Raw genomic sequence first — 20436 nt, forward strand, 5'->3', positions numbered from 1 at the left:
CGAGATCACACCGCTGCACTTTAGCCTGGGTGACAGAGCGAGAATCCTTCTCAAAAAAAAAAAAGAGTAGGACCCAGACTACAGTATATGAGGACTTCTCTTTTAAAAAATGAGAAAAAGTTGATGATATCTTGTGATATAAAAAATTTTTAAAGCTAAATAAATAAAATGTGAAAAAGGCAAACAACCCAGTGAAAAGTGATCAAAGAATACAAACAGGCAGTTCAGAGCAGGTAAAACTGACAAGGCCAATGAGCATATATGAAAAGATGCCCAATCTCAGTCAGAAAACTGACTTTTCCCACCCTATTTAAGTCTAATTATAGCAAACCTCTGTGGAGATATGGAGCATGGAAACACTTATATCCTGCTTTAGAGGGGTAAATGTGGTACAGCTGCTTTGAAGAAGAATTTTGTAACATCTGGTATAGTTGAAGATGCAATTCAGCTTAATTTCCATGCCTGCATATACACACACTTAAAATTGGAAACATTCATTAATACCATTTAATAACCTGCTTAAGTAAAGAGCTTAACAGTATGAACATCCTTCTGTTGTTAAACAAGAAAACTTATTATTAAGAAGCCTCCAGCTGAGGCTCCTAACTGCTGCTTCCTCTCTTTGCACTGTGAGGGCCTCTGGCCTGATAAAAGGTCACCAGAACCTTTGCACACACAGCCCAGAATCACTCACACCTGCCTGCTCCTCCACTGTCTGTGGGGATATGCGATAGCCCAAGTCCCTGCATGCCTGATTTATTCCTCTCACCTTCCACCCCCTCATCCTTCTGCCCTTGATTTTGGTCAGGTTACTAAGGAGAATGAGTTGGAGAGGTCCACAGGGGATTCCAGTTCTCCTAGAAATCAAGACTGCAGGAAGCAGGCACGAGGGAGTGAGCAAGCACTTGGGAAAGGGCCTGAGCAAAGCAGGCTGAAGCTTGTATGCTACTGTTTGTTGTAACTGTGGGTAGAGTTAGAGGTAAGGTAAGAGAAGTAAGCTGGGAGAAAGGGGTGGCCAATATACTCCACCTCCAAAACCTTAAGCTTAAATCCTCCCACTGGCCCCATGATAGCCCCTTACTTTCTTCCCTTCATTTCCTATCCACTTGCCATTACTTTAGCCATTCCTTTGCCAAACTCCATCTCACTTGTCCCTGTATCCTCCTTGCATGGCACCTGCAGAGCTGCACCTCAGCCCTGGACCACTCCAGCCCTCCGTTTTCTCCTTGTCTGTACTTAGGTTGCCGTGTCAGACCCCAGCATTTCAATACCTCTAAATGAACATTTATGGACTCCAATCTCAACTAGTCCATATGTAGACCCCACTCATCTTTTTGGCTCTCTTTCAGCTCTCTCTCCAATTCTACAGAGTGGCTTTTCCACATGCTCTCCATTTTCTAAGTCATCGTAGTTTTTACTCTCAGCACATGATTTGACCTCCTGTTTCACAAAGGACTTAAAAATCATTAGCACTATTCACAATAGCAAAGAGTTGGAACCAACCCAAATGTCCAACGATAGACTGGATTAAGAAAACGTGGCACATATACACCATGGAATACTATGCAGCCATAAAAAATGATGAATTCATGTCCTTTGTAGGGACATGGATGAAATTGGAAAACATCATTCTCAGTAAACTATCGCAAGGACAAAAAACCAAACACCGCATGTTCTCACTCATAGGTGGGAATTGAACAATGAGAACTCATGGACACAGGAAGGGGAACATCACACTCCGGGGACTGTTGTGGGGTTGGGGGAGGGGGGAGGGATAGCATTAGGAGATATACCTAATGCTAAATGACGAGTTAATGGGTGCAGGAAATCAACATGGCACATGGATACATATGTAACAAACCTGCACATTGTGCACATGTACCCTAAAACCTAAAGTATAATAAAAAAAAAATAAAAAAAACATTAGGTAACTCCCTCAGTTTTCTCGCATCAACTCTATACACTGAACTGCATTGCTATCTGATTTTTTTCTCTTTTCTTTCTATTACAATGGAAAAGGCAGTCCCATTCCTGCCTCAGGCCAATTTCTATGCTTAAGCTTTTGAACTAGTGTCTTCAACATCATTACCTGATCAAATAATCCTATTGTTTGTTGCATCCTCATTTTCTACAGCATTTGATTATATTCAAGTCACTCCCAGGGTAAACTGTGACAAAAGGACAGTCTTTGACACAAGTCCTTCTCCACATACTGCTCCAGCTCTTCTCTCCATCACAGGTATAGTGAACAACTACAGAACAGTTTTTTACAAAATCATCCAGACTTCTAGGTAAGTGACTGCCTGGGGTCAGAGGGTGAACAGGAGAGAAGAGGGAGGGAAGAGAAACTGGGAATGACTGCTAATGGTTGTGGAGATTCTTCCATGGATAATGAAAATGCTCTAAAATTGATTATGCTGATGGTTGCAAAACTCTGTGAACATACTAAAAACCATTGAATTGCACACTTTAAATGAGTGAAGGCTATGATATGTGAATTATATCTCAAATCAAGCTGTTTTTAAAAAACAGCTTACTTGGCCAGGCACTGTGGCCCATGCCTGTAGTCCCAGCACTTTGGCAGGCCAAGGCAGGTGGATCACCTGAGGTCAGGAGTTTGAGACCAGCCTGGCCAACATGGTGAAACCCCATCTCTACTAAAAAATACAAAAATTAGCCAGGCGTGGTGGTGGGCACCTGTAATCTCAGCTACTCAGGAGGTTGAGGCAGGAGAATTGCCGGAACCTGGGAGGTGGAAGTTGCAGTGAGCCGAGATCATGCCACTGCCCTCCAGCCCAGGCTGACAACAGTGAGACTCCATCAAAAAAAAAAAAAAAAGTTTACTTCTGGCACAATGAAAGACATAGTTAGGGGATATCATGAGGCAGTCTTTATGGTGATGGGTCAGTTCTGTCTCCTGATTATGGTGATGGTTACTTGCATCTACCTGTGGGATAAACGTTCACAGTACTATATGCTTCTGAAATATAAATAAATGTTTTTTAAAAGAGTGTGTAAAAACAAACTGGGGAAATCCAAATAAGGTCTGTACCTAAGTTTACAGTATTGTATAATACTAATGGTAATGTTCTGGATTTGACATGTACTATAGTTATGTAAGATATTGCCACTAGGGGAAGCTGGGTGAAGAGTACGTGAGAACTCTTGGTACTATTTTTGAAGCTTCTTGTGAAATTTAAACTATTTCAAAATAAAAATGTTACTTTAAAACTTTGTTTCAGACTTCTCCCTTCTCCTTCCCAAACCACAGGGAGTCCCTTTTTCAAACAAATATATTCCTAGACATGGTTGAATGATCCAGAGGTGGGCACCTGACCCAGCCCAGGTTCATTGGAATTTTTTCCTGGATTTGTTTTTTTTTAACCTGTGTATTTTTCCATTATATCGTTATACTACAACTGTTAGTCCATTCTTCTGTTGATGAATTTTTTGGAGTGTTTCCAGTTTTGAGCTATTATGAATAAAGCACTGTAAAAATTCTTTTTTTCTCTCTCTTTTTTTTTGTAGAATTTACAATCTGTGAAGATTCTCATACAAGTCTTTTGGGAGACATTTTTTTTTTTCATTGCTCTTGGGTAAATGACTAGAAATAAATTCCTGAGGCATATGGTATGTTTACTTTGTTAGAAACTGCTGAACAGTTCTACAAAGCAATCATACCATTTTACACTCCAACCAGCAATGTATGAGAGTTCTGTTTTGTTTCATATTCTCACCAATATGTGATATAGCTAGTCTTTGGTTTTACCCTTTTTAGAGAGTGTGAAATACTGTCTCATTTTGGTTTTATTTTGCATTTCCCTGATGTGTAAAGATGTTTACCAATTTTTCATGAGCTTTATTGGCCATTTGTATATCTTCTTTTCTGAAGTGTTGGTCAAATGTTTGACACTGGAAGACCAATAATGCAACCATATAAGTGGCTTCTTCAACAGGGTATGCATTTTACCTATCATATAGTAGATTAAAACCAAGACAAGAAAAGCACACAGCAGTTAAAGCTTGACATTGAAATATCCTGGGGTTAAGTTGAATGTTTTAGTGAAATTTTATGGAAGGGCTCCCCTTCTGCCTTCTCACCAGCCATTGGTGCCAAAGTACCTTTGCCACATATTCTTGGGCGGCTCCCTCATTTTATAGGTTTCAAAGCTGTGCAACAGATGCTTGGGCTGCAGCTGCTTGTGTGGCTGTTTCTGAACTTATCCTTCCTCCACTCCTACCAGACAGGCTACAGAGTCCTGGCAATGAAGAGCTCTTCCTTGTCCTGCCAAGTTTTCTTCACAGCTGAAGAGAGACTTCACCTCCTACTTCCTGTCCTATAATTCAGCTGTTAATTATTCTTACTGAGTGCATGGATAAACAAAAAAATGAATAAATCAACAAGAAGCTAAGCCATCAGGACCTGAATGCAAACCCATCATGATAGTAACTGGCATCTCTATGAAGCACTGTAGTTTATAACATGTTTTTACATATAAAATTTATTTTTATCTTCAAAACAAAGTCATGGGGCATTATTATCATCTCCATTTTACAGATGAGGAAAATTAAGACTCAGGGAGGTTAAATGAGTTGCCCTTGGTCATCCTCCTTGGCTGTTGTTCCTGAGAAGGGAGAGCTGTGCCTGGAATTCACAAATAATGACATGGCGGAGACAACCCAGTCTCTATTAGCACAGACTAGTGTTGGGAGGGAGGCAGGTGGGGACGCAGAGGGCGAGGGGACTAAGGGAGCCTGAGATGCTGGATTCCTTTAATTCCCAAAAGTGCTAACCTAGGGTAGCTCAGGGCACAAGGGGAGGTCTTCGTGTGGTATGAATTGAGAAGTCTTGCCAGGAACTCCCACTAGAATCTACTTCCCTGGGTATACAGAGTACCTCAGTTTTCATAATCATTCCTCTCCTCCTAACCAGGACAGTACAACTGAAACTTTCCTATTGAAGTTTTCCAATTGCTGAGGCCATTTAGTCATTAGGGATGATTGGAGTCTCCACCACTGAGGCCAGGAACCCCAAATCTGCCAGGACTCCCCAGAAACTGCCAGAGAATTGCTGCACTGAAGAGTCTTAGGAGCAGGCAACTGATTTGAGGGGGCAGGGGACCAGGCCATAGAGTTTTATTTGTATAGCACAGGACATTGCTTGCATATAGATTGTGTTTTTATTTTGGGGACTGATGGAGATTATGACAGGTGCCAAGGTCCTTCAAGCCCCTCCTGGAAATATCAGTACAACTCACATGTAGTCATTCTTGGTATCCCTGGGAAGAGATGGAGAATTATTCAGTATATTTCTTCTTAGTGACAAGAAATTTCTAAGATCATTATACAATAGTACCCACACTTAACCATCCACTGGGTCAGTAGGGTATTGCAGTTAAGAGTTGGGCTTTAGAGTATAACAAACTTAGGTCATGCCCCTTCCTATTATTCTACCAGTCATACCATACTGGGTCAGTAGGGTATTGCAGTTAAGAGTTGGGCTTTAGAGTATAACAAACTTAGGTCATGTCCCTTCCTATTATTCTACCAGTCATACCATACAAGGTCAGTGCATATTAACTACATTATTATTACTGGTGGAGAAAATATAAAGTGACAAAAAACCACTTTGGACTTGGTTAACTCATATTAATTTGCATTTTAGAAATTAGAACAGCACCTACAAACATTTGACAGATAGTGGTATAAAATCTGTGAGTGGTGTTATTTTTCCAGACCATAGACAATGCTTTGTGTCCAGATTGATTTGGACCTGTTGCAATGATTGCTTTGCAGGGGCATTTGTCCATCATGCTGGCACTTCTGGTAAGTGGAAGAGCATGGATTTTGGAATCTTACAGGCCTAGATTCAAATCCTGGCTCTGTCACATGCTAATTGTGCCATCTTTGACAAGTTACTTAGCTTCTCTGAGTCAGTTTCCTCATCTCTAAAATAAGGGATAATACCTGCCTCACAGGGCTAGTGGAGGATTGAGTCATATAATATCCATAGGAACCTGAGTAATGTTGGGTGTCAAACAAATGTTCAATTGTTCTCTCACAGTTTGAGTGAACAGAACAATCCACATCAGTTTGAAAACAATTTTTGTTGAGTTGCAGAAGCCTGGACATTAAGACCCTCATACCTAGAAGGACTCGTAGCCCCACTAACTGAGAGCAGAAAGATAAGTATTCTTCACATTCAACAGTGCTTTAAATGTTTTATTAATACTTTCTTCTTCCAGTGCATGTAGGGAGAGCCCCAGCCTCCACCTACTCTCTTTTACCTAACTTATCATTCTTTCGTAACTTCTTTTTTTTTTTTTTTTTTTTTTTTTTGAGACGGAGTCTCGCTCTGTCACCCAGGCTGGAGTGCAGTGGCGCAATCTCGGCTCACTGCAAGCTCCGCCTCCCGGGTTCACGCCATTCTCCCGCCTCAGCCTCTCCGAGTAGCTGGGACTACAGGCGCTCGCCACCACGCCCGGCTAATTTTTTGTATTTTTAGTAGAGATGGGGTTTCACCGTGGTCTCGATCTCCTGACCTCGTGATCCGCCCGCCTCGGCCTCCCAAAGTGCTGGGATTACAAGCGTGAGCCACCGCGCCCGGCCTCTTTCGTAACTTCTTAATCTCCCTTTCTTGAACTTTCTCATTGCACTTAGCCTGGAAGCCTCAGGTAAGTGGCTCTACTCACCCTGCAGTGAAGTGGGTCATGGGCACAATGTTGCTGGGATAGACTATGGGTTTCTAAGGCCTGCCTCAGGGCAGTTAGACTCCTGCAATATCCCTTATTCAAGAGTGGTCCTGACTGCAGTGTTGATGGTGGTGCAGCAGACCTTCCATGGGTCACTTTCCTGAGAGTCAGGTAGGAATCATCCATTGGCTCAGAAGGGCCCTGCCACTCTTCCAGGGATGGAAGGCTAGAGGCCGTGCCAGGGACTTCTGTTCTACAAGCAGGAAGGCAGGCAGTGCAGAAGTGAATGCCAGTCGACTGTGCAGACCTCAGCTTGGGGAGGGCATGTTCTCCTGGGAGTGGAGGTTGTTTTATTGCCAGGGAGCTGGGAAGTTGCCTGTGGTTTTGTCTTCCTGTTTCCCGTACAGCTGCCTTCCACCTTTCTTCACTCAGTGGATGTGGGGGAGGACTGTGTGCAGTCTGAGAAACTGGACACATTTGCGGAAGGACCCAGACCAGACTTCTTCCTCCCCTCAGCGCAATGTGCTTTGCCTGTTTCAAGAACGTCCCTTCCATTTCCTGTTCCTGGGGCTGCATAATATGCTTCCTCTCTTCCTTTGGACATAAGCCTGAAGAAATATACTCTCTTCTTGAAGAAGTTTTCATCCCTGGCTATATCCTTTTTTCCCATATCCTTAGCAAGTATGGGCAAATGAGCACTCACGTTGCTACTCCCTGGTTTTGCATTGATCTCCCAGAGCAGGTGGCCACACTTGCACCTGTTTCTCAGAAGTGGGATTGGAGTAAGGAGCCAAGTTCACCTATCATGATCATGTGACATAGTGGTTTGAGATCATGCGACATATTGGTATGGGGATCATGTGACACTGGAATGGGGAACAAAGAGCAGGAGACTCAGCATTTCAGGTAAATAACCAATCCAAGATAAAAATTGCTAGTATTTCCTGTTATCTTTTTAAAGCGAATTATCTGTTTCTTATTCGCAAATTTAGAAGTTGTTTGGCACAATTTTAGATATCTAGAAAGAATCTATCAAAATATGCCTCCTGAGCAACCTGGGGGTTCATTAGATTAATTAATTATGGTTAATAAACCCTTTGAAATCCTCTTATTAATTGGGTCACCTAAGTCCTAAGTACTATTATAACCAGGCCTAATGAGGTCAATGGTTTAAAGAGATGGTTTTAAACCATATATAAAGCTCCTCTAATGATCGCTGGTACAGGACAAAGGTAAGAAAAGCCAGGTGAGTCTTCATGCTGGTGTTTAAAAGTTTCCTCCACAGCAGTAGAGCCACACTGATGTCTACTCAGTTGAAGCCAGGTGCGCAGTGATCTACTGACTAATGGATTCTCCAATTGTTAAACCTATGTTACAGGACAAAGGCCACCGCTTTGTAAAAGCTCGAAGTGCAGTTTGCTGCTGAGTACAGAAGACCTTTGCAAACAGAGAGGGGAGCTATTTTTTGTGAGGTTGCAAACAAGGTTAGTGCTGGCCTTCTTATATCTTGTAAAACTTATAAGCTACCATTTGAATGAAACCAAGAATAGAGTTGATTGAGGAAGAAATGGAGCAGAGGAAACCTCTTCTAAGTCATGTTCTCTGATGCTCCTGTTGGTATTTTGTTTTATTTTGTTTTCCCTATGGAGACCCTAGTATAAGAATAGAAACACCCAGGCATGGTGGCATGCATATGTGGCCCCAGCTACTCAGGAGACTGACATGGGAGGATCACCTGAGCCCAGGAGTTTGAGGCCATAGTAAGCTATGATTATGCCACTGCACTCCAGCCTGGGTGGCAGAGCAAGATCCCATTTCTAAATAAATGAATGAAAAACCAAAACTGATCCTTGAAGACAGGGGTAGAGCGAATAACTAGAATGAAAGGATCAATATATTTTTTTAAAAGAAAGGGAACAAAATTGTGGGGTTACCAAGCTTAGAGATGGGATGGGAGTGTATATTTAGTTACATATGTAAGATATGCATGACCCATGTCAATATGAAATTGGATTGAAGTGAGTTGGGAGTTTATGCTTAGGAAAGAGAGTGTGCCAACAAACCATGTACTGAGCCTGTGAGAATACTATCTTGAAACAGGGAAATGAGTAGTGAATTGGAAATAACTCTGAACTTTTAAAATATCAAAGCAAATTTTTCTTTGGGAAATTTTCAGGTTTTAAAATTAACCAGTTTCTATTTCAAATCAGAGCAGGTCCTGGAAGATAAGATTCCCTGCCATGTTATCCTCTGTGGTGTTTTGGGGACTAATTGCCCTCATTGGTAAGTCACTGGCTGAGATTTAGCATTGTTCACAGGGTGTCCACAAAAACCTTCAGCACAATCATGAATCAGAAAGTCAATGATTACCTGTAATGGAAGAGTGGGCTCTCATTCTGACCAGCTTGGCCATTAATCAACTATTATTTCTATAATTAACAGTGTGTTCAACTTGCTAAGCAGGTGAAAAACAGGATCTATGGGAATTTCAAATAATCTAATATTTATTGATCTGCTTACTTCCTGTCTGACAATGCACCTATCAGGCTGGATATCTTACCGAGAGGTATATGGAACAGTGCCTTGGAAGCAAAACACATGAAGAGAAAATTATCAATGCCAAGCAGTGGACGAGAGTTCAATGTGTATAGGTGGGAAAGAAGAACTAGTCTGGGAAAGGTTTGGGAGGAAGAGCTCACATCCAACTAGAATGCTCAGATGTGAAAGGCTTTTGGTGTCAATTGAAGGAAGCTTGGTGATTTAATAAGAAAAGGGAAGAGCCTGCTGGATGGGAAGAATGATTTCAGTAAAAGAGCAGAGGCAGAAATGAATGAAAAGTCTTTGGGTCAGTGTGGCCTGGACAGAAGAGGGGGTTTCTGGGGGGAAGGCTAGAAAGATAGGTTGGTGAGTTGGTAAGGGATCTTGAATAAGAGAATGTGAAAACTTTGACCTAAGCAAAATGAAAAGCCATTATGAGCAATGTTCAAGTTGTCTTTAATTATAGAATGGTGACTGAGAAGACAGCGTTTCTAAAATGTTTAATTCTAAATTTGGAAAAACAAGGTTACCCAAAAGTAATTTCCGGTTACTTATGGTCAAAAGCAGGGCAACATAGTTTTAAATTTTTACTCTTTTTAAATTGCCAGGTGAGAGCAGAGTTAAATAGCCAGTAGATTAATTATGAGCTACTATATTAGCTGTGTATAGCTGAAAGGTGACTCTTAATTTAAAAAGGGCTTGTGTGTTTATAATGCCTACGCAGGCAGTGTAGGGTCCATGGTCATATTCCAGTTCCCTTAAAGCAGTGGTTCATAAACTTCACATGTAAGAGTCAACTGGGAATGCTGGGTAAAGTGCAGCTTCTTTGGCCTTATACTGCAAGATTCTGGTTCAGTAGATCTGGTGTGAAGAGCCCAGTGATAAGCCTTTTTTTCTTTTGAGACAGAGTCTCACTCTGTCGCCCAGGCTGGAGTGCGGTGGCACAATCTCGGCTCACTGCAAGCTCCGCCTCCTGGGTTGATGCCATTCTTCTGCCTCAGCCTCCCAAGTAGCTGGGACTACAGGCGCCTGCCACCACACACAGCTAATTTTTTTGTATTTTTAGTAGAGACAGGGTTTCACTGTGTTAGCCAGGATGGTCTTGATCTCCTGACCTCGTGATCCGCCCGCCTTGGCCTCCCAAAGTGCTGGGATTACAGGTGGGAGCCACCGTGCCCGGACCAGTGATAAGCATTTTTAATAATCTTCCTGGGTAACTTTGATGCCTGTGGTCTGTGGGCCACACAGTGAGCCTGGCAAAGACTGCCTCCCAGTGAAAGGACACTGAACCTGTCAATATAAGGACACTTGATCCAGATAATTTAAACAATCCCTTTCTAATTCCTTCATCCATCCAACTATCCATTCTTCCATTCAGCAAATGTTTATTAAATGTCTACTTTGTGCCAAGCATTGTTCCAGGTGCCGAGCAGGATATAGCAGAGAAAAACATCTAGTATCTGACCTAATGAAATTTATCTTCTAGTGAGAGGAATGAACAGAAAGAGAGTGAGAGGAAAAAAGGAAGAGAGAGGGAAAGAGTGAGAGGAAGGAAGGGAGATAAAAACATTTCACATGTAAAAATTTTTGGGCTGGGTGCAGTGGCTCACGCCTGTAATCCCTGCACTTTGGGAGGCCAAGGCGGGAGGATCATGAAGTCAGGAGATTGAGACCATCCTGGCTAACACAGTGAAACGCTGTTTCTACTAAAAATACAAAAAAATTAGCCAGGCGTGGTGGCGGGCGCCTGTAGTCCCAGCTACTTGGGAGGCTGAGGCAGAAGAATGGCATGAACCTGGGAGGTGGAGCTTGCAGTGAGCCAGATCATGCCACTGCACTGTAGCCTGGGTGACAGAGCAAGACTCCATCTGAAAAAAGAAATTTTTTTTGATGTTTCTCTAACATATAAGGACCAGCTCTAGCACAAAAAGATTTCCTGCTTCATCTTGAACATTTCCTGCCCCAGGCTAGCAATCAGCCATTATTCTGAGGAGCGCTGGTTCCTCTTAGCAGGAAATGGTATTTAGAGACCACAGTGTGGGAAGTAAAAGTGCTCCATTGCTATGGAGTTGTCATTTATTTCAGGTGTTTTCAGTGGCAGGAACTAGAAAATATATATTTTTAAAAGAAAAACAACTATGCATTCAGATATTTCACATTTATATTTAAGAATGCAAGCATTTTACATCAGTTTTATATTTGTACCTCTGCTATCTTACACTAAAAATCCTAGTTCTAATGACATTAGCATTATTCCTTATTTACATACAATAGTGTCAAAATAACTATGACAGTATTACCAACCAATAATGAGACAGTAAATATAAGATTTTCTTGTGATTATTTATGTTCATAGGATGTATTCCTATGTAGTGGTATACACTTACATGGATATATTTTAAAGTCACTTGAGATAATACTCCTCTGTGTTTATTAATCTTTCAATTTGTTATAGAGTTATGTTCATTTGTTTTTCTATGATTCCATTTTTCCTTATTTGATTTAATTTTAAAATTTATGATAACATTTACATGGTTCCAAAATAAAAACTTTAAAAAAGATAGTTAGTCTATCCTCTATTCCTGTTCCCTTTACCTTCCTCTTACCCTCTCCATAACTAACAATTGTTATCAGTTTTTCATTCATCCTTGTATTGTTTCTTTTGAAAATACGAGCAAATCACACAAAATATACAATTGCATTTTCTCCCCTTTCTTACACAAAGAGTACAATTCTATAAATACTATTTTGTCCCTGGAGAGAATGTTACAGGAGTATATACAGGTCTTACTCTTTCCTTTTGCAGCTGCATAGTACTCCACTGTGGATGTAGCATCACTTACTCAACCAGTCCCTACATTAATGACGTTTGTGTTGTTTGCAGTCCTTTGCTGTTATAAACAGCGCTGGAATGAACAGCCTATCACAAAACCGTGTTCCACAGCAATGTGTGAGACAGCCTATTTCCTCACAACCTCTCCCACAGAGCGTATTGCCAAACCTTTGGGCTCTTGCCAACTAAAGAGTTGGAAAATGCAGCCAGGCGCGATGGCTCATGCCTGTAATCCCAGCACTTTGGAAGGCCGAGGTGGGTGGATCACAAGGTCAGCAGATCGAGACCATCCTGGCTAACATGGTGAAACCCCGTCTCTACTAAAAATACAAAAAATTAGCCAGGCGTGGTGGCAGGTGCCTGTAGTCCCAGCTGCTGGGGAGGCTGAGGCAGGAGAATGGCATGAACCCGGGAGGTGGAGCTTGCAGTGAGCCATGATCGCACCACTGCACTCCAGTCTGGGCAACAGAGCAAGACTCGAAAATGCTGTCATAATGATGTTTTAATGTGGCCTTTCTCTTTTTTTGAGTGTGGTTTAACATCTTTTATATGTTTAAGGACCATTTTCTTTTTTTGTTTACAAACTGTCTATGTATTCTGCTGATAAGGTGATATTTGGACAGAGACCTGAAGGCATGATCATGTAGATACCTGGAGGAACAGCATTCTAGGCAAAAGGAACCACAAACATAAAGGCTTTGAGGCAGAAACCTGCCTGGCATGTTGAAGGATAAGCACAAAGAAGAATGTGGCTGGAGGAGAGTGAGCAAAGGGAAAGAGAAGTAGGAAGAGGAGCAGAGGGCCAGATCTAGTAGGTCTTGGAGGCTGCAGGATGGACTTGGCTATTCCCCTAAAGGAGGAGAAAGCCACTGGAAGGTTAAGAGAGAAGACTGATAGCAGCCCATGCATATTCCCACAGGGCCACTCTGTCTACTAGGTAGAGGATGGGCTGCAAGAGTGAATCAGGGAGGTCAGTTAGGAGGCTGTTAGGAGAGTCCAGATGAGCAATGATGCTGGCTGGGACTGTGGCAGTAGCAGAGGTGAGAGAAGTGGTTAGATTCTTTCTTTTTTTTTAGACAGAGTTTCACTCTTTTTTCCCAGGCTGGAGTGCAATGGCGCGATCTCGGCTCACTGCATACCGCTCCTCCTGGGTTCAAGCGATTCTCCTGCCTCAGCCTCCTGAGTAGCTGGGATTACAGGCATGCACCACCATGCCCAGCTAATTTTGTATTTTTAGTAGAGATGGGGTTTCTCCATGTTGGTCAGACTGGTCTTGAACTCCCGACCTCAGGTGATCCGCCTGCCTTGGCCTCCCAAAGTGCTGGGATTACAGGTGTGAGCCACCATGCCCAACCAGATTCTATTTTTTTACACCAAACATTTTAACAAAATACTTTTTTTTTCTTTTTTTGAGATTTGAGACAGGGTCTTGTTCTGTTGCCCAGGCTGGAGTGCAGTGGCACCATCAAGGCTCACTGCAGCCTCGACCTCCTGGGTTCAATCAACCTTCCTGTCTCAGTCTCCCACGCAGCTGGAACTACAGGCATGTGCCACTACACCAGGCTAATTTTTGTATTTTTTGTAGAAACAAGTTTTGCCATGTTGCATAGGCTGGTCTCGAACTCCTAGGTTCAAGCAATCCTCCTGCCTCAGCCTCTCAAAGTGCTGGGATTCTAGGCATAAGCCACCACATCCAGCCCAAAGTACTGTCTTATAACAAATATTTGGACTCTTAAGGTACAAGTTAACAGTCCTTGAAACTGTTAGAACAAACTTTTCAACATTACAGAAAATAACTTTGTATCTCCTTTAGCAAAAGCTCTGCCTCTCCTACAACAGACTTGGATGGAAACTCACTTTTTAATGACAGAACAAAAAAACAAGAATAGATTTGACTTCTATTATTTTGGCAAATTCAATTTTTACTTCTGATTTTATTAAATAGACATAGGAAATCAACTCCACAGTAAATGATATAAAATAAGAATATATTTAAATTGTTATGGTGCCCTTCTTCCTTATCTTTCTAAACAAAGGCAAATTGTTAATCCAGATGTTCACATCCCCAGAAGCATTTGTGTCAGAAATGTTTTAAAATTCCTCTCAAAACAATAGACACTGGGGACTCTAAAAGGAAGGAGGGAGGGAGGAAGGAAGGGAGGGAGGCAAGGGTTGAAAACTACACATCAGGTACTGTGTTCACTATTTGGGTGAAGGACCAATAGAAGGCCAATCCTCATCATCACACGATATGCCCATGTAACAAACCTGCACATGTACCCCCTGAATCTTAAAAAAAAAAAAACCTCTCAAGTTTCCTGCTTAAAAACCTTCTGTCAGTTTTAATTCTGACATATAGCATGGTATGACTACAGTGCCTGTAATCCCAGCATTTTGGGAGGCCAAGGAGAGAGGATCGCTTGAGCCCAGGAGTTTGAGACTAGCTTGGGCAACATAGCAAAACCCCATCTCTACAAAAAGATAAAATAAGCCAGGCCTGGTGATGTGCACCTGTGGTTCCAGCTACTCAGGAGGCTGGGGTGGGAGGATCGTTTGAGCCCAGGTGTTGGTGCCTGCAGCGAGCTATGATCATGCCACTGCACTCCAGCCTGGACAACAGAGCAAGACCTTGTATCTTAAAAAAAGGAAAAAAAAAAAGACTGCACATGCATTTAGGATCTATAAGAGATGAATTTCATAATATTTTGCATAGTGTTTTCAGATTAAGTGCTGTGTTAATACAAAACAAAACAAAAGGTCGGAGCAGAGTGGGCGTGGGGAACTTCTGTCTGATGAACAAATAATAGCAACAAGAGAGCTGTGGAGTTCTGTCTGTGGCCTTCTGCCTTTGGTTTAGTGAAGTTTATTGCAGCAACCCAAGCAGTATCTTCTCACAGGATTCATGTGAGTTACACTTCCTCCTAGGAACTTCCAGGGGCTCATACCCCTTCACCCACTCAATGAAGCCTCACCTACATCCACGCCTGTACCATGGCTGCTACGGGGACATCATGACCATGAAGACCTCTGGGGCCACTTGTGATGCAAACAGTCTGATGAACTGCGGTAAGTGAAAAGCAGAGCAAACGTTCGGCTTTTTCCCCCTTTCATCGTTTTCAGATTCTTTCTTAGGAAGTCACTTAATTTTGAAAAGGTATAATCATCATTATGACAATAGTATCAAAATTTAAAATGAGCAAAAAACCACAATCCTTACCACTCTAACAACCCGCTTCTTTTCATTTTCCACCCCCATTCTTTCCAAACCTTGTCCAGCTGTGTTTATTTCCACATATTGAAACTACCGCTTGACTAAATATTAGACTCTGGCTTTGTTTTTTGGGTGGTGCTGCTGTGTTTGCTTCATGTTACACATGACCATTTGATGCAATACTGTTCCAAAGTCTTCTTCATCATGTTATCCTGGTTTTAGAGTGTCGGAGCTGGCAGCAACCACAAGGTCACATCAGACCCCTCAAATTTACAAATCAGAGCCCAAAGACTCAGCAAGGAGGGGGATACTTCCCAATAGAACAGAGCCAACTAGTGGCAGAGCCAGGCTAAAACATACATTGGCTGACTCCTAGTCCAACAGGCTTCCCAGTGCACCAGTGTGGCAGAATTTTTGTGTGTGTGTGTGATGGAGTCTTGCTTTGTCACCCAGGCTGGAGTGCGATGGCATGATCTCAGATCACTACAACCTCCACCTCCCAGGTTCAAGCAATTCTCCTGCCTCAGTCTCCTGAGTAGCTGGGGTTATAGGTGCCTGCCACCAAGTCCAGCTAATTTTTGTATTTTTAGCAGAGACGGGGTTTCACCATGTTGGCCAGGCTGGTCTTGAACCCCTGACCTCAAGTGATCTGTCCACCTCGGCCTCCCAAAGTGCTGGGATTACAGGCATGAGCAATTTGAAGGAGAAACAGAGCAGAAGCGGCACCTGTTGGGGGTTGTGGATCTCTCTGTTTCTGTAATCAGAGATCAAAAGGATGTCTTAGAATGGTTGTCCCAAGCCATTAGCAGTGATCAGAGGTTGTGGCTAACTTAGCAAATTTTTAAAAATGGTTTTCTTCTGAAGTAGAAGAAACAGTTTCTTTCCTTTTTTTAACTTTAAATTCTTTTTTTTTTTTAATTAGAGATGGGCTCTCACTATGATCCCCAGGCTGGTTTTGAACTCCTCCTGGGTTCAAGCGATCCTCCTGTTTCAGCCTCCTGTGTAGCAGGGACTGATTTCAGGCACACACTACCATGCCCAGAAAAACAATTTCTTTTCTATTGACATAGGGATCCGTGGTTCTGAAATGTTTGCTGAGATGGATTTGAGGGCCATAAAACCTTACCAGACTCTGATCAAAGAAGTCGGGCAGAGACATTGTGTGGACCCTGCTGTCATCGCAGCCATCATCTCCAGGGAAAGCCATGGCGGATCTGTCCTGCAAGATGGCTGGGACCACAGGGGACTTAAATTTGGCTTGATGCAGGTATTTAGCTAGAAACTTCCTATCAGCCCCACTGCATCCCTCCTCACAGAAGCTCAACCTCAACTAGAAATCCATTTGCAGTGCTTCTAAGCCCCAAAATACCCTGGCATCTGGCTACAGGTACTCCAGCATAATTTTTTTTTTTTTTTTGAGATGGAGTTTCACTCTTGTTGCCCAGGCTGGAGTGCAATGGCATGACCTCAGCTCACTGCAACCTCCACTCCCGGGTTCAAGTGATTCTCCTCCCTCAGCCTCCTGAGTAGCTGGGATTACAGGCACACGCCACCATGCCCAGCTAATTTTTTGTATTTTTAGTAGAGACGGGATTTCAACTTGTTGGCCAGGCTGGTCTTGAACTCCTGACCTCAGGTGATCCACCTGCCTCAGTCTCCCAAAGTGCTGGGATTACAAGCGTCAGCCACTGTGCCCAGCCACTCCAGCATAATTTGATCTGGGATTTCTGCAACACATCTTTTTATTTCATTCAAGGCTTATTCATTATTAGATATCTTTTTAAAAGTATTTTAGGAGTTTCATAACTACCATTCTGCAAAAAATAATATGTAATACACTAAAACTGAGAAAATCTTATAAACAGCACTATTGTTACAGGTGTCCTCTTGGGATTCATGAAGTAGTAAATTTCATCCATGTGGATCAAAACATGGTATAATTGAGCCCTACTTGAAATAACTTGTTCCTTTGGGTAAACTGGAGGAAGGGGACCCAAATTATCTGGATATTTGCTTCCAGGCTCGATTTTAAATTGTCTGTAGAAATACAGACTTCTGGCCTTCCAGTTAGAAACAATTTTTTCTCTGAATTAGCTGGATAATTATTTATTACTATAAATGTATAGACTTTGGGTGTTATTTGTTTCAAAACAACTTAAAAAATTTTTTTTGTATATTAGAATGTTTAGCTAAAACTATGCCATGTCCATTTCTCCCAAACCTTACTTTGTTTCTCTGACTCTCATCTCTATGAAAGAAAGAACATTAGAATTGACTCTTTGGGGATAAAGGCCGGTATCTATGACTTGAATACCAGGAGAGGAAATTAGGAATGGTAGAAAAATGTGTTACCTCATCCAGATGCTGACTTTATTATCTGACTTTTCTAGCTTGATAAACAAACGTACCACCCTGTTGGTGCCTGGGACAGCAAAGAGCACCTTTCACAGGCTACTGGGATTCTAACAGAGAGAATTAAGGCAATCCAGAAAAAATTCCCCACGTGGAGTGTTGCTCAGCACCTCAAAGGTAGGCTGTATTCTGAGTATTTTGTTTATATGAGCAATGAATGAGGCCACTGAAGGCCAGTGTGACCTGAGACTCCCTGGGAGCATTTCCACGGGGTCAGCAGTGGCCCGAGGAGCTGTCTAGAGGCTGCATTTGCATTCCCTGAACCACTGAGTTACTTTGAGAGGTCCTCCATCCTCAACCTCCATTTCCCCTCCTGCAGAATGTTGGGGTTCTTATTCATTGCTTATTGAGCTATTGAGTGATACCTTGAAACATAGTGAGACCCTGTCTCTACAAAAAAAAAAAAAAATAGCTGGGCATGGTGACACACAGTCCCAGCCACTCAGGAGGCTGAGGCAGGAGGATTGCTTGTGCCTGGGAGGTTGAGGCTGCAGTGAGCATTGATTACATCACTGCACTCCAGTCTGGGAGACAGAGCGAGACCCCATCTCTCAAAAAAAATTATCTATCTATCTATCATCTATCTATCTATCTATCATCTATCTATCTATCTATCTATCTATCTATCTATCTATCTATCTATCTATCTGTTTGCCTACCTCTCATAGGTTTTTTCCTGTTATAAGAAACTGTCAACAACTTTCCAAATTGTCAGAACAATGTTACTCTGTGAGTATTCTCGGGACTTTAGGTGCTATATATCCAAGTGGAAATCTCTGCTTGTCTGACCACAGGCCCCCTCAAGTTCAGCATCTCCCAGGTGGAATTAACTCACTAACCTCCCACTATAAATTTGCTCTTTCTTCTGCATTTTACATGTCTTGGAGGCACCATAATATAGCCAGTCATCCCAGCCTGAAAACCCATTCCCAGCCTGAAAACCAGATTGCTTTCTTAGGCTCTGTGGTTCCTTCTCTCTTCACACCCAACCACATCAATTCCTATTAGGTTCACCTCCTATCGGCCCATGTTATGTCCTCCACACTCTAACGGCCTTACCAGAACAGTTTCTAGTCTCTATTTCAAGGTCCTTTAAGGTAGGGATCAGGACCAGGCATCTTTTTCTCTGGATATCAGAGCAGAGCACAATTATGTTAAACACATACAGAACTACTACAGATAAAATTCTAGGGTAAAATAGCATACACATGCATATGTACACGTACCCAAAGAAATAAGTGTGTCTTGGGTACCTTGCAGTCAGTGTGACACCTCTCCTGGCACATAGTAGGTGCTTGAAAACATTTCCTGAATGAATAAATGAGTGAATAGATGAGTGAATTATTGAATAAATGAGAGAATGTTACAAGCATTTTCAGCAGAGGATGTACTGGGAGTCTAGTTTTGCCAGGCCTGGATTACATAAAAAAGCAAATCTGATTTTTGCAACAAGAAAAACCAAAGACTTTGGAAAAACAGAAAGAAAGCAATCTGGAATTTTCCCAGTGATTCTTGGGGTAGCATGTCCTTTCAGAAAGGGAGAGAGAGGGAGGAGGATTTGAGACTGCCTGCTTTGGAAGATTTGCCTGGAGAGCTAACATCTTGGCAATGCTCATTGCTTATTTCTGCTGAAAGTTAATATTTGAGCCTAACTCTCTGTGTTTCATTTCAGGTGGTCTCTCAGCTTTTAAGTCAGGAATTGAAGCGATTGCCACCCCATCGGACATAGACAATGACTTCGTCAATGATATCATTGCTCGAGCTAAGTTCTATAAAAGACAAAGCTTCTAGGCAAAGCTCTGTGGGTGGGCCAGGTTGGCAGAGTGCTCAGATGGCCGCCTTTGAGAGTTTTATGTGAATGTGTTGTATTCAACACTGGCAAATAAATGATTAAAATTGTGAAAGAAAATTCATTTCCCAATTTTCTGAATGAAAATAAGCATTGAAAAAAGGAAAGAAAAATAAAAGAAATCCATCCAGTTCACAATATGGTTCCCAGGAAATGGACATAGACATATATATAATTACTTTGTAGTAAATGTGAATATCATGGCAAATGGCCCCTATGTATTCCAGCTAGGCTTCATTTTAGCCCATGATTCCAATGCCCACCTACTCTCTGTCTACCAGAATTGCTAACAAGTTAAGTAAGCCTTACCCGAGTCTTTGTCCTTTTCCCAGTATCTGCCCAAACCACTTGGGCTTTGCTTATGAGAAGTTCCTGACTCATAAGCCAGCCAATCCATGGGGCAATGGAGGAAACAGGGATGGAATTCTAGCTTCATACGAAACTGAGAGCCAACTGAGGTGAAGCTGTCATTCAAGTTAGATACACCAAGTCCTTCAAACCCACGGCAACCTCCTGTGTTTTCTTTTGTTTGTGAAGATCCAGGGACTGGCTTTTCTTATTTTCAGCAGTTGCTGCCACACACTTTCTTTCATGGGGTCTGCCCTCACAAAACATGGCTGAAGATAAGCATGTAGGACCCAAATCAATTATGGTTCTTTGGTTGCAAGCAAAAGTAACCACTTATAGAAACTTTAAGCAATAAAAGGAAATTACTGGAAGGCTAACAGAGCCAACTGAGAAGGTCAAGGAGATGAAGAGACACCAGGCAACTCTGGGGTCTGGGTAGCAGGAATGGGTTAACCATACTTTACAGCATCCCCAGTAATTGAATGAATTAGCACCCTCACCAATATCCTCATATATGTACTCCAAACACCTTTTTCTGATTATGTCATCATTC

General features: G+C 42.2%; 1 protein-coding gene across 4 annotated transcripts; it reads left to right on the forward strand.

The window, feature by feature from the left end:
- The first annotated feature begins 884 nt into the window (after positions 1-884).
- On the forward strand, positions 885-19654 carry LYG2 (lysozyme g2). Of its 4 annotated transcripts, XM_055242373.2 has the most exons (8): positions 885-979; positions 2240-2291; positions 8071-8176; positions 8903-8975; positions 14989-15129; positions 16345-16541; positions 17665-17803; positions 19359-19654. In XM_055242373.2, the coding sequence occupies exons 4-8, from the start codon at positions 8933-8935 to the stop codon at positions 19475-19477; spliced, it is 639 nt and encodes a 212-aa protein (XP_055098348.1). In that variant the 5' UTR covers positions 885-979; positions 2240-2291; positions 8071-8176; positions 8903-8932; the 3' UTR covers positions 19478-19654. The 4 variants fall into 4 exon arrangements, with proteins under 4 accessions (XP_055098348.1, XP_063473702.1, XP_063473703.1 ...); XM_063617632.1 differs by lacking the exons at positions 885-979; positions 2240-2291 and adding an exon at positions 7426-7598; XM_063617633.1 differs by lacking the exons at positions 885-979; positions 2240-2291 and adding an exon at positions 7426-7598 and having other exon boundaries at positions 8908-8975.
- Positions 19655-20436: the final 782 nt, after the last annotated feature.

This window comes from Symphalangus syndactylus, chromosome 14 (assembly GCF_028878055.3).
Source record: "Symphalangus syndactylus isolate Jambi chromosome 14, NHGRI_mSymSyn1-v2.1_pri, whole genome shotgun sequence".
NCBI lineage: Eukaryota > Metazoa > Chordata > Mammalia > Primates > Hylobatidae > Symphalangus > Symphalangus syndactylus.